General features: G+C 40.8%; 1 protein-coding gene across 2 annotated transcripts; it reads left to right on the forward strand.

Moving 5' to 3' along the window:
* The first annotated feature begins 1,830 nt into the window (after positions 1-1,830).
* det1 (DET1 partner of COP1 E3 ubiquitin ligase) lies at positions 1,831-12,870 on the forward strand. Of its 2 annotated transcripts, none has more exons than XM_058646508.1 (9): positions 1,831-2,100; positions 3,278-3,609; positions 3,741-4,007; positions 4,106-4,318; positions 5,627-5,850; positions 7,852-7,981; positions 8,788-8,978; positions 10,664-10,855; positions 12,075-12,870. In XM_058646508.1, the coding sequence occupies exons 2-9, from the start codon at positions 3,361-3,363 to the stop codon at positions 12,262-12,264; spliced, it is 1,656 nt and encodes a 551-aa protein (XP_058502491.1). In that variant the 5' UTR covers positions 1,831-2,100; positions 3,278-3,360; the 3' UTR covers positions 12,265-12,870. The 2 variants fall into 2 exon arrangements, with proteins under 2 accessions (XP_058502491.1, XP_058502492.1); XM_058646509.1 differs by having other exon boundaries at positions 1,831-2,015.
* The last annotated feature ends 343 nt before the right edge of the window (positions 12,871-13,213 follow it).

The raw sequence follows: 13,213 nt of genomic DNA on the forward strand, positions 1-13,213 counted from the left end.
ACATGTGCTTTTATGGAAAATTACAACATTTGAATGAGACTCTTTGGTCAGGGATAATTGCACAAAGAGCCATTAGCAGTCTTCCAAAACCAATGTACTGCGAGCGTTATTGTTTTTTCTTTTCTTTTTTCCCCTCTTTTCTTTTTATAATGCCATTGTCAATCTATAAGAACATGTCTCCTAAGAAAGAGGATAATCATAATTTAATTATCCGTCATTAGTGGGAGCAAAGAGCCAGTCACCTAGGGTTCGGAGATTTTTTTTCAAGCACGCCGTCATAAACAAATCAATTAGCCGAAATTGGCTAAACAAACAATACAGCCAAATACACTGTGGGTAAAGTGGTGGCCAAAAGGTCTCTGGGATATTTTTTCCCCTCTGCCAATTGAGTGAAAGCAATTATAATCATGTTCAAAGTTTGCCGCAGCACCTGCAAACCCACCTACTGATCAGTAAATTGGCACTTGACTGAGATCAGCAGGTGGACTTTTGTTTAATGTGTGGCCACCAAGCAAGTTTCCTCAGTCCATGGCAATTATCCAAAAAACTGTATCCAGTAAATTGGCACATGGGGTACAAAGAACTGTATTTATAGTGCAGTGGAGTCCTTGTGACATTATTCCTCTCTCTCTCTTCAGAAAACGTAAAATGTGAACTTCAATCTGGGATAGCAACTTCCAAGAATACAAATTCACATGGAATGATTTGTTTCTGTTGCGTTTTATGTTTATTTTTTACTGATTCAAAATGCAGTTTAAACTCATTTATCTTTGACCAGGGCTCTCAATGTTCAGTCGGAGTGAAAGATAACAAAATTCATGACAATATTCCACACAATTTCACAATAAGAGTGTTTGATTTGGTTGGGAACTGCATATACGGTTTTCTCTCCACAGTCTAAAAACATGCAATAAAAAAAAAAAAAAAATCTTGATTCTTGATATGGGGATTAGGTAAATTGGACACTCTAAATTGACCATAGGTGTAAGAGTTTGAAAGGTCGGTCTTTTCCACTAATGTTGTAGATGTGTCTCTTTGTCGAGCTCCGGGCGCTGTCATGTGACACGGCTCATTCACTCCACCATATTGGCAGGAAAAGCTTCTGCAAAATAATGAATGGCAGAAGTTCTTGTTTCAAGTTGTCAGAGGAAATCCACGGAGATGGAGCTGTATATTGAAGAACTTGACTCGTAACAACTTGAAATGTAAAAAAAAAAAAATAAAAAATTTAATCCAGATCTTTATTCGTCCTTTCTTTTTCTTCTGCTACTTTGTATGGTAGTGCTGTCAAGTACGATTGATGGATTCATGGCACTCTCCTACTGTCTCCTACTGCTTTATCCTCCACATAAGGGTTGCAGGTGCACTGGTGCCATACTCAGCTGGCAGGTAACAGGCGGGGAAACATCCAGGACAGGTCACACAGGAGAACACAGAGAGATGTTGCTGATCCTGGGTCTTCTTGCAGCAAAGGTGAGAGTGATAATTACTACATCAACTGTGCGTCCCATCCCCAGAAATTTGCAAACAAAATGTGTCCTTTACTTTTATTTATTCGTTTATTCTTATTATTATTATACATTTTATTAATGATGATTTTTTTTCATTTATTTATTGTTTTATTTGATTTAATTGATAACAATGATGTAGAAGGGTGTCTGTATGTAAGTCTTTTCCACTTCCTTTAATTTTCAGGTGTTGTAAGATGCAGTACCACTTTTCACCTGAGGAAGCTGTGGTGGCGCTGTTTAAAAAAAATACGACCTCTGTGCTTTACTTCCCGCCGCTGTCTTCTTCTTCTTCTTCTTCTCCGTCTTCTTCGTTTTCTCCATGACCGGCTGCCGCTGACAAAAACAAACTGCTGCTGCCTGTGTCGAGGAACGAGGTTTAGAGTAAAGCGACAGGTTCACAGTGAATGTTGTACTCTACGAAACAAGAGAAGCAGCGGGACGTGTAGCGGCAGCTGCTAAGTGCTACTAGCTGCTAACAGACGAGCTCCTCACGCAAACTTAAAGGTCTGTCGCTGCTAACGCGAGAATCTGTGCGCGGAGGGACGAGACTCACACTGTTGTTGTGGGACAGTTCTGTGTCAGCCAGAGTGTGAGTTTCAGCTTGTTGTGTTATAAATGTTGTACAAATGTGACTGTTTTCGTGTGTGTAAAAGTCTATGGTCCAAACACCACAGCCTCAGTTTAGACGTTAGGTTCAATCAGACTCTTGTGAACAGAGCAAAAAGTCTCACTTTTGTGTACTTTTCATCGTGTGTATGTGTATACACTTGTATTTGGCAGCTCTTAATGACCTTCTCTGGCTTAATTACAGACCTGGTCAGGACCAGTAGTCCCCATTGGTAACCAAAACCTGGTCCTAGTTAGTGGGCGTGATGCACCAGCGTGTAGTCAGACCAGCAGCCAAGAACATCCGTATGGTTATGTTACCACATTGCATTATTGTAATGCCATTTTATGTCTAAACGTTGCCTGGGTTTTGAACCTAAACTATTACAAATGCTCACACATACACTCCAATATTTAACTGTGTTCCTCCTGTTAATTTAAATCTGTACTTGTCTTTCCTGTTCAACTGGAGTTGTAAACAATAACACTTATTGCACAAGTAGTCGTAAATATATACGTTAGGGCTGCAACTAGTATTCGATTAATTGATTACTAAATTAATAGTCAGCCATTTTGATAATCGGTTTGAGTGTTGTTTTTTTTAAAGAATTTAAACAAGCTTTGATTTATCATCTTCTTTAATGGGAATAGTTTCTGGTTTCTTTGCTCCAAAAAACAACAAAATTATTAAAGCTGAATTGTTTTGGTTTGTGGACAAGACGAGACATTCATGTCCAGGTTTGGGAAAACACACATTTTCTGACATTTTCCGCACCAAATAAGTAGTTGATTAGTTTTGAAAATAATTAACAGCTTAATCGATTATGAAAATAATCGTTAGTTGCAGCCCTAATATAAATCATATTAATTTTTAGGATATTGCACACTGTGGGATCCGTTTACATATGAATGTTTGAAATACTTTACCTGAGTTGTGTAAGTTATTTGACATTTATTTTAATAATCAACAATATGGATTGATCTGAAAATATTGATCATGTCTAATTAATTTGCCTTTAGTCAAGTAATTGATTTAATTACTAATTGTTTTGGCAAAGTGATTAATTAATCTTTTACTTTTATGCACAACATTTGCCCAGTTCCAAAGTTCAAGCAACAGAGTCTTTATTTGTTCTTCTCACTTCCCCCTGAAACCACAGGTACTGAGACTCCTCTTGTGATGTAGTCGTTTCATCATACCTGCCTGACTGCCTCCTGAGGAGGTCATTCTCTGATCACAGCGATGGATGAGGACACCCCAACCCTGAAACCCAGGCGGATCCAGAATCAGAATGTGGTTTATCGTCTGGAGAGGCGGAGGATTTGCTCTGGTCAACCGGGAGCACACTGGTACAGAGTGCGCTGCTTCCATCAGAACCTGTTCCCCAACTTCACTGTGGTCAACGTGGAGAAGCCCCCCTGCTTCCTCAGGAAGTTTTCACCCGATGGACGCTGTTTCATCGCCTTCTCCTCTGACCAGACTTCTCTGGAGGTAAGAGGAGACTAACCTCACTGCTGTGTGTCTTTGTGTCCTTTTTTTTACAGAGTTTCTCTGAAGATTTGGACAGATTTAGTCAGTTTTACCAACGAGAAAATATTGTAATATTAATTTTCCTGTTCCAGATATATGAATACCAAGGCTGTCAGGCAGCTCAAGACTTACTCAGAGGCCAAGAGGGAGAAACTCTTCTTACAGCCAATGACCAGCGCTCTCTCAACATCCGTGGCCGTCTGTTTGAGCGCTTCTTCTCTTTGCTCCATGTTACTAATGTGGCCTCAAATGGAGAGCACCTGAACCGCGAGTGTAGCCTTTTTACAGATGACTGCAGATATGTTATTGTTGGCTCGGCTGTGTACGTCCCAGAGGAGCCGCCGCCATATTTCTTTGAGGTAACAACACTCGGTCTGAAAGAGTCAACTCGAAAGACAAAAACTAAGCTTTCTGGGTCAGACTGCTTCTTTCATATCATGTTTTATTCTCTCATTAGGTGTATCGTAACAACGAGTCTGTGACTCCAAATCCTCGGTCCCCTCTCGAAGATTACTCACTCCACATTATTGACCTGCACACTGGCAGGCTATGTGACACCAGGTCCTTCAAGTGTGACAAGATAATTCTGTCCCACAACCAGGGCCTCTACCTCTACAGGAACATCCTGGCTGTGCTGTCAGTCCAACAGCAGACCATACACGTCTTTCAGGTGAGCAGTGTGTTGTAGTGTCTCTGCACTCTCTCTGTTTCTTAATATAGCTGTGTTCAGATCTCGTGACTTTGGATATTACCGTACTGCACACAGGAAGTGATTTGTTTTATGTCTCGACAGTCGGAGGCAACATTGCACACATAATACAAATAATGGCCCTGTGGCTGTTGATGAGTTGAATGATTGTTTTTCTGTGATTATATGTGATTTCATTGACTGGGTCTCTACCTGATGTTTTTGAAAATGAAATAGGATTTTACTGTTTTTACTATGTGATGTCTTTATGTTGAATGTAATTCGGCATTTGGCACCTTGAAAAAGAAAAGTGGCCTCTCCTCGTTTTAAGTAAATGATGATGTCAATTATGATCAAGCGTAATGTCTTCAGACAGGTTGCAGTGTGACACAAAGAACTGTTCACACAAGGTTTCAGAAATTATTCCTATTCAAAAAAAAACACAGTAATTGAGAGCGGATCTTTGCAAGTCTGGCCGCTTTTTCACCTTTTCACCTTTTTCCCTATAGAGCTCCGCTTACTGTTTTTGTAGTACATATTTTATTAACACCACAGTAAACATCCATCCATTATCGACCACTTTATCCTCACTGTTGTAAATTCTCTCCGCTCTCCTGACCATGTGCATTTGTTTTCAATGGCAAACCCAAGCCATGCCGGTCGGGCATGCAAGCTTCTGTGTTTTTCAATTCTCGCCATTTGAAAAATGCGATCCTACGTTTACTTTTGTGTGGCCCCCCGCTCATTCAAACAGTTTCCTCTTCCTACAACAGTTTTCTCTTCTTCTTTTTTGCATGATGAATTGAAGACTGCTGACTGCTCACTGCCTAGATTCTATAGCTGATACCTCGCTAGGGAAGCAATTTGTTTTTTCCCGCGAGACTTCCTAATTCCGAGGACTCCTTGCAAGACTGGCTTTCCTCTAACAGACAGTAGGGGGAGTGGGGACATCGATTTAACCATGGCAATGACTCCGAAGCTGTTAAATTAGGGTTAAAAATCCTGCATCTTTTAATATTTTCACGGGATAAATGCTTCTTGCTCCCCTACATCCTTGTGCTGCCTCTGTATACACACCGAACTCCCTCAGTTAGGTGTGATAGTACTGTTGGCGGGGTGTCTTTTCAGATGAATGATGCAGAATAGAAACATTAAAAACAAAAATCACACTGTAGCTTTAACATGTTTATCTGCCTTTTAGAAAACATTTCGGTGTTAAATGTGAGCAGCTGCATCTCTGAATCTCTTTAAATCCAGAATTTAAATTCTTCACGCTCTGCTTTCAACCAGGTGACTCCAGAGGGAACGTTCCTGGATGTGAGGACTATCGGGCGCTTCTGTTATGAGGACGACCTCCTCACTCTCTCAGCAGTTTACACAGAGGCCCAGGCTGAGAGCCAGCCGGGCTTCCCCCGCCTGTACACGGACAAAACCATCAACTCCCTGAAGCACCGGCTGCTCGTCTACCTGTGGAGGAGAGCCGAGCAGGACGGCAGCGCCACCGCCAAGAGGAGGTATGAAAAATGACACAAAATTACACTCCTCTTTGCAATCCTATTTATTTATTTATTTATTTATTTATTCATGTATGTATTTATTCCTCGCGTATTCACATATTTTCTTCTTGAATCTTCTGTAGAACAAAAAGCTGATACAATACGTTGTGGTAAAGATGACCCTAAAATGAATTAGGACCATTTTGTACTTAATTTCGACTTCTATTGAGCAACTCTATATGGGAATATGTATCTACAATATATACACTATGTGCTACATTAGAATTATAGAATGGCTTGTATAGATAATAAATCACATATTGTGTTCACAGTCCTCACCACTGTCCCCCTCCAACCCACTGTCTGACTGTGTTTAGTCTGAGTTTTATTGACAGCAGCCCCAAGAAAGACCTCATAAAACGTAGCTAACGCATCAAAGTTTCAGATAAAATGAATCAGCTCCAAGGGAAAAAAAAGTACATCACTGCAGTAGGAACACATTTGTCAGGAGCAGGGGCCAGACAGTAAATGTGCACTTGACCGCTGAACTCAAAATTGTCACCGAAATGATGTGGATGTTGTGTTTGGGTCGTGCCTGAGAATAACTGCAGTATTTACACATCCCCGAACGAATCAAACTGCCGTGGAAAACAACCAGCGGCAGATTTACACCCGAGGAAATCATATCAACCTGTGTCCGTGTCTCCTTCAGGCTCATTTAATGCCGGGCTGTCAATGCATCAGCAGAGCAGAGCTGCTTTTTTTTTTTTACAGTGTTATAAATGTGAGGAGACGTTTTACTGCCGTGCAGAGAAAATGCATTAAGACTTCCCTTGTCCTCCGTCTGTAAAGCAGCCTTGAAAAACCCATTAACAAAGACACTGTAAAGTGAGAGAGTTTTATAAATGAGCTTGGCTGTTACCTGCTGGTGTATCGCTGCTCATTAGATCATATTCACAACTGCATTTGATTTCCATATGCCTTTTTTCTTTATAAATATATATTTTTTTTATGTTGTTTCCAATTTAAATACATAATGTAATTTCCCTAATGGTCTTTTCACTGCCATCTGCACCTCTTAATCCTTCTCTCTGCAAAACTATTGCCAATAGGTTTTTCTGGTTGGATTTAAAAATCAGAAGAAAAAAAATTCCGTTAACTGACAAATCATGTTATTTAATTTCCATTTTTTATATTTATAAATTTGTCAATATTTAATGTAGACTCTTCACATATAGACAAAATAACAGTTAAAAAGTGGAAATATTAAAAATCTAGTTGTTTAACCTACTTGTCTAAATAATTGATTTTTGTTTTTTTTGTCTTTTTGTTTATACACTTTCCTTAGTGATTATTTTTTACAGCGTTCATAAAATAGAGCATATTGTAACAGCATATGCAATATAAACCCATGTCTATGTGCATCTGTATGATCATGTCAATCAGCTCTAATAAAAAAAGACTTGAGACACAAGAAAACCTAGTTGTAATAGAAATGAATACAGAAAAATAGACGGATATGAGAACAGAGCTGAGATTTAAAAGTAGTCACATTTGGTGCTGATTTCAGTTCTACTGGTAACTTGTTCATAGAGTAACTAGACAATTAGTCTTTTTTGAAGGCCTCATGTGTAAGAATTAACGTGGTGAGTCTGTAGAAAAGCTGGACACTCCTCTCTTTCTGCTTTGTGTCGGTGAAACTACGGTGGCCTTCGCATACCAGAAAGTATGTCGCCGTCCTTTGTTTGCGTAGAAAGCTTTTCGCTTCAAAATGCATAACCCTCTGTCCACCTGCTTTTTTTTCTGTTCAAGCGAAGCTGTAGAAATATGTCGGCACAAAAAACCAGAACCTTGCTCTGAAGTACATTCAAAAGACTTATTATTCCTCAAGCTACCAACATATACACTACAAACATAAACTGCAGGGGTAGTAAGTTCACGGGTACGTTCACGCACCGATGAGTTCAGTTCACACACGTTCTTCATCTTTCGCTCGTGTTTCTCCGTGTTCTTCGTCAGATTCTTCCAGTTTTTTGATCAGCTGAGGAGGCTGAGGATGTGGAAGATGCAGCTGCTGGATGAGCATCACCTCTTCATTAAATACACCAGCGAGGACGTGGTCACGCTCAGAGTCACCGACCCCTCGCAGGTAGGCGCGCACACACACACACACACATGCACACGTGCGTGCGCTGAATTCCTCCCCCTGCTCTCTCAGTTGCCTTCCCCTGCCTCTCTCGTGTCTTTTGTCGTTCATGTTGCATGAAAGAGATTCTTTCTTCAGGTTTCCACGGACACGTCTCTTCTAAGGACTCTCTTCAGTCCTGTGTCTCATTCCCGGTGACAGGAAAATAGATCTAATTAATCCTCGTTTTATTTAGATAAGATCTTAGCTTTTTAGACGCCCTCACAAATGATGAATATTAAATACATGATATTTTTTTTATATTTTTTTAGTTGTAATGTCTCTGGACTGACTGTGTGTTTGTTTTAATTTTTAATTTTAGAGTATCTTCGAAATAATCGTTCAGTCCATAAAATGTCAATAAAATGTTGATCAGTGTTTTTCAAACCTGGAAAATGACAATGTTCTCAAATGTCTTGTTTTGTCCACAAACCAATAATATTCACTTTTAATGATTTCTTTGTAATATGGAGCAAAACAACCAGGACAATATTCACATTTAAGAAGCTGAAAAATCAGAAAACTTTGTTTAATTATGGAAAAAATCCTCAAATCGAGTAATTGTTTCTGCATTCATCTGCATTTTCTTTCCCTTTTTGTTTGTTTTTTAGTGTTGAATATATAAATATATATTTTTGTGCTCATGGTTGGAGATAATTTACCTACAGGATGGAAAAAAACAACAACAAGAACCAACAAAATATGTATTCTTTGTGTCCCTCTCCACACCTCCTCCTCCTCCTCCTCCCTGTCCCACTTTTCTCCGTCAGCCGTCGTTCTTTGTCGTGTACAACATGGTGTCCACAGAGGTGCTGGCCGTCTTTGAGAACACCTCCGACCAGCTGCTGGAGCTGTTTGAAAACTTCTGCGACCTTTTCAGAAACGCCACGCTGCACAGCCAGGCCGTGCAGTTCCCCTGCTCGGCCTCGTCCAACAACTACGCTCGGCAGGTCCAGAGAAGGTACGGACGGCAGAGGAGAACGCACAGGAGCGACGCCCCCCCCTGTGCTATAGAGTCACATTATTGTTGCAGACGAAACCAACACACTGAAAACATCCCAGTTTGACTTTAATTCTGAGGACAAACCACCCGAGTCAGGTGTTTTTTTGCTGTATGAAAGGGAGGGGAGAAAAAAAGCCTGATGTTGTGCAGCTAAATGTCAGGAAGGATTTGAAGTCGGCTGGTTAGAAAGGGGAAGTAGATCAGCGGTGATCGCCTGCAGGAGAAGGAAGGAGTTTAAGGACTTAATCTGGATATAGAAGTGAGATTTTGAGGTGGTCAGTGTGGCAGCAGCAGAGCTGTGATTGAATTCTGCGGACTCACCAGCGCATGTGACACTATCCTCAGTGGAAGGCGAAGAGAGAGGAGCACAGAGTATGAGGCAGTGAGCTGAGGGAGGAGGAGAAGGAGGAGGAGGAGGAGAAAGGTTCGACTGAGGAAAAAGAGCTCAGAATTGGATTTGAGCGTTCAAATTGATGCTGGGAGGAGGAGCTGGAGGAAGGGAAAGCCGGCAGTTACTTTGAGAAAACCATGTTTGTGTCACTTACAACTTTGCAGAGAGCGAAGCTCAGTTCCCAGGCAGGAAAGAGGCAGAGCCTTAGGACTGAAGATATTATAGCACAAAACAAGGTGAGAGGAAAAATATGGACGTATCTAGCACTGACGAGTAAAAGGAAACTTGGCTGGGTGATTAAGTTTATACATAATATCTGGATACAGCAGATATATTTGGATAAATCTCAATATAAAGACAGACACAGGCTGTCTCAATGAGCTCAAGGCCACTGAAAAAACATCCTTAATACAGCAGTATAGTCTAAAATAAAATATCCACAGTCTGCATTACGTACTTCAAATACAGTTGTTTAACTTAAGATGATATCTGGTGCATTTCACTGTATTTAGTTAGGGATATTTACTTTAACATTGCCTATAAATGTGGTCACATTCTGCTTTTTAAATCATTGCTGACTAAGATTTCCTCATATAATATTTGTGTTTATTGATATTTAATTAAATATCATAAATATCTGGACTACGGCAGCTTTTAAAAACCAGGAAAACCACGTTGTCCAACATTTAAGATTATACCTTGTCGTGTGTCACAATATTGATTATTAATTTATTGCCCAGCCCAAAATAGAAAACAGGTAAAGAGTGTTTTGTAAATGCTAGTGCCGTGTCTGTGCCTGTTCTTTGTGTATTTCTGTGTGTCTGAATGGTCAATGTTACAATTCCACAACAAAATGTTGGTATTGAAATACTGATATAATAACAATGTAATGACAGAATGAAATCATTCAATCGTTTCTGTGGGAGAGTGGGTGGAATCGGCCTTTTTAGCGATATCGCTCATCATTTCTCGTCCAAACACAGTCAAAGTTGACACTGCACACACGGGTGTCCTGAGTAAATCACCTGACATGTTTAAAGCTTATCACGTTTTAAATACAAAGCAAAAAATCTTGAATAAAAGAAGAAAATCTCCGACCTAAGTCATGTTACAACTGACGGTTGGAGCTTTGTTTTCAAAACCAAACATCAGGAGCAAAAGCTCGAGCTTTGATGATTATCAACTTTTTTTAATTTTACTTGATGTCCCCCCCTCCCACACCCCTCCCTCCATCACCTGTCTGTGCCTTCAGATTTAAGGACACCATAGTAAACGCCAAATACGGCGGCCACACGGAGGCGGTGCGGCGGCTGCTGGGTCAGCTGCCCATCAGCGCGCAGTCGTACAGCAGCAGCCCTTACCTCGACCTCTCCCTCTTCAGCTACGACGACAAGTGGGTGTCAGTGATGGAGAGACCCAAGACCTGCGGAGACCACCCCATCAGGTACTAACTCATCCTGGAAATGTCTGTTCACCTCAGAGCTCTAATCAGGGTTCCCACTGGTCCTTGAAAGTGCTTGAGTTTTGTGCAAGGAAGAAGTTGATATTTAGGTAAATGTCTCCCATGTTTGTTACAACGCCACCTACTGTTCCATGCCCTGCATTGCTTGATGTACGTAAACTAGGCCTACGCAGAACAAACATGGAGTTATAATTAGTGTTGTGGACACTGACCACTGTCCCTCTCTCCGCCGTTGACGTGAGATTCCATTCAGAACAATAAGCGAGTGAAGTTAAGCAGGAGAGAGCAAATGACGACGTGACGCCTGGGAAATGAAAATCCCACGATCTCTGTCTCACCAAATAAAATGACAAACACTGACTTTGTCCCAAAATCCCAAAAAGGACAGTCCCTTGTCCAGATGCAGAGCGTGCTGCAAGTCAAAAGTGGACTCCATCATGGGGCAAAGCGGCTCTTCTTAAATTGCCCTGCCATTTTAAGCCGTGTCGGCACATTCGGCCTATGAATTAAGGCAATATGGTCCTGGAAAGTGCTTGAATTTAACGTCAACCAATGATAACTCATGTTGTGTGTCCTCCTGGATATCAACAATAATTTTCCGTCCCGTCTCGTAACTACGAATAAAGGTTAGAAACCACCTGTGCCACAGATGAAAATAATCTTGGACCTGTGACGGGCTCGGTCAGAAAAATGTGGCCCAAGAAGTCGATGACAAATACTTTTAAATGAACAAACCAAGATGTGCTGTTATTTGTTATTGACAGATGAAACAACATTATAATCTTTTGCTCACTTTAATTTGTAGATAGATTTTTAAAACAAACGATTGCAACGATTCATCGATTTTAAATGAATTGCCACTTTAATATTTAATACAAATATGCAGATTTTTCAGCAACATAAATGTGAATATTTTCTGTTTTCATATGAAAACATCAGTATTTTGAGGTTTTAGCAACAGTTTTCAAATTTTTCTTTTATTTTGTGGACCGAAAACAACCACTCCATTAATCCAGAAAATTACCAACAGATTTATCGATTGTACCTCAGATATTTCTCAGCATACGTAGTCTTGTTCCTGTGATTAAAAAAAAAAAGCACAGCAGTTACTCCAAATGGAAAAAAACATCTCTCTGTCTCTCTCTCTCTCTCTCTGTCTCTCTCTGTCTCTCTCTCTGTCTCTCTCTGTCTCTTCTACCAGGTTCTACGCACGTGACTCCGGCCTCTTGAAGTTCAAGATCCAGGCGGGTTTGCTGGGCCGGCCCGTGAATCACGCCGTGCGGCGCCTGGTCGCCTTCACCTTCCACCCCTTTGAGCCCTTTGCCATCTCTGTGCAGCGCACCAACGCCGAGTATGTGGTCAACTTCCACATGAGGCATGTCTGCGCGTGAGGAGCCACTTTGTGTGAGTGTGTGTCTGGTTTCCATACTTAAAAATACTTCAAAAAATAAATCACAATTTCAGATTGTTACTGGTGACAATACAACAAACATGTCCTCCATCAGGAGGCACAAAACAGTGTGTGGCCCCTCTTCCTCCTCCTCCATAGAAAAACAGCAGTCATTCTCTGTTTAATAGGAGCCACAGTTTCTCTTCTCTTTCCTCCTTCCATCACGCAGTGGTCACTCCGCTTCCGCCCCTCCTCCCCATCTGCAAGGAGGCAGCAATTCTGCCTTTTCCTTTCTCCTCCTCTTCCCCACTTCCTCCGCAGAACAAAGAGGGACCTGTGGGGAGGAGAAGCTGGAATAAGTGTAAATGGAGATGTAGAGCGGGTGATTGATGTGCAACAGAGGAGGGAGCTGTAGGTAGCCAGACTTCTTAGACGAAACCAAAGGTGTTTTTTTTTTTCTTCCGAGCTCTGAAACTGTGCATTCATTTCAGGATTGCTTTTCCTGGAACCAAGGAACGTGTAATTTTATATTGTTGTTCTGCTTTCTTTTTTTCTTACATTTTACTGTCTGTATATATTTTACGCCAATAAAATTGTTGAAATTGTACTCGCCAATTTTGTTTTTAATTGGCCAATAAGAACAGGGAGAATCCTGGTGTTTTCTGCCTCCCACCTCCAAATATTCAACAGTGAATTTCCTGCTTTCATACTCAACAAAAAGGGTTTTTTATTGTGTCTTATTTTGCACACACAAATTTAGAAAATCAAGCTTCCATCACAGTCCACACTGGCTGTACAGACACCGGACAGCAGTCATGTGCCTTTATAATGAACTTTAAATGTGAAGGTGTCATCGTGTTTAATTTGAACGCAGTGTTTCCCAAAGCGTTACACATTTTTAACACAAAATTGTGACAAGAGCATATTTAAAAGAACGTTTTGGACTATTT

This window comes from Solea solea, chromosome 12 (assembly GCF_958295425.1).
Source record: "Solea solea chromosome 12, fSolSol10.1, whole genome shotgun sequence".
Lineage (NCBI taxonomy): Eukaryota > Metazoa > Chordata > Actinopteri > Pleuronectiformes > Soleidae > Solea > Solea solea.

What these genes read in the sequence shown, in the direction of transcription:
- det1 (XM_058646508.1), top strand. Translation starts at nt 3,361, where the DNA reads ATGGATGAGGACACCCCAACCCTGAAACCCAGGCGGATCCAGAATCAG. An exon ending in CGCCGCCATATTTCTTTGAG is followed by an intron (nt 4,008 to 4,105) that starts GTAACAACACTC and finishes TTCTCTCATTAG; the next exon opens with GTGTATCGTAACAACGAGTC. An exon ending in TGCGGAGACCACCCCATCAG is followed by an intron (nt 10,856 to 12,074) that starts GTACTAACTCAT and finishes CTCTTCTACCAG; the next exon opens with GTTCTACGCACGTGACTCCG.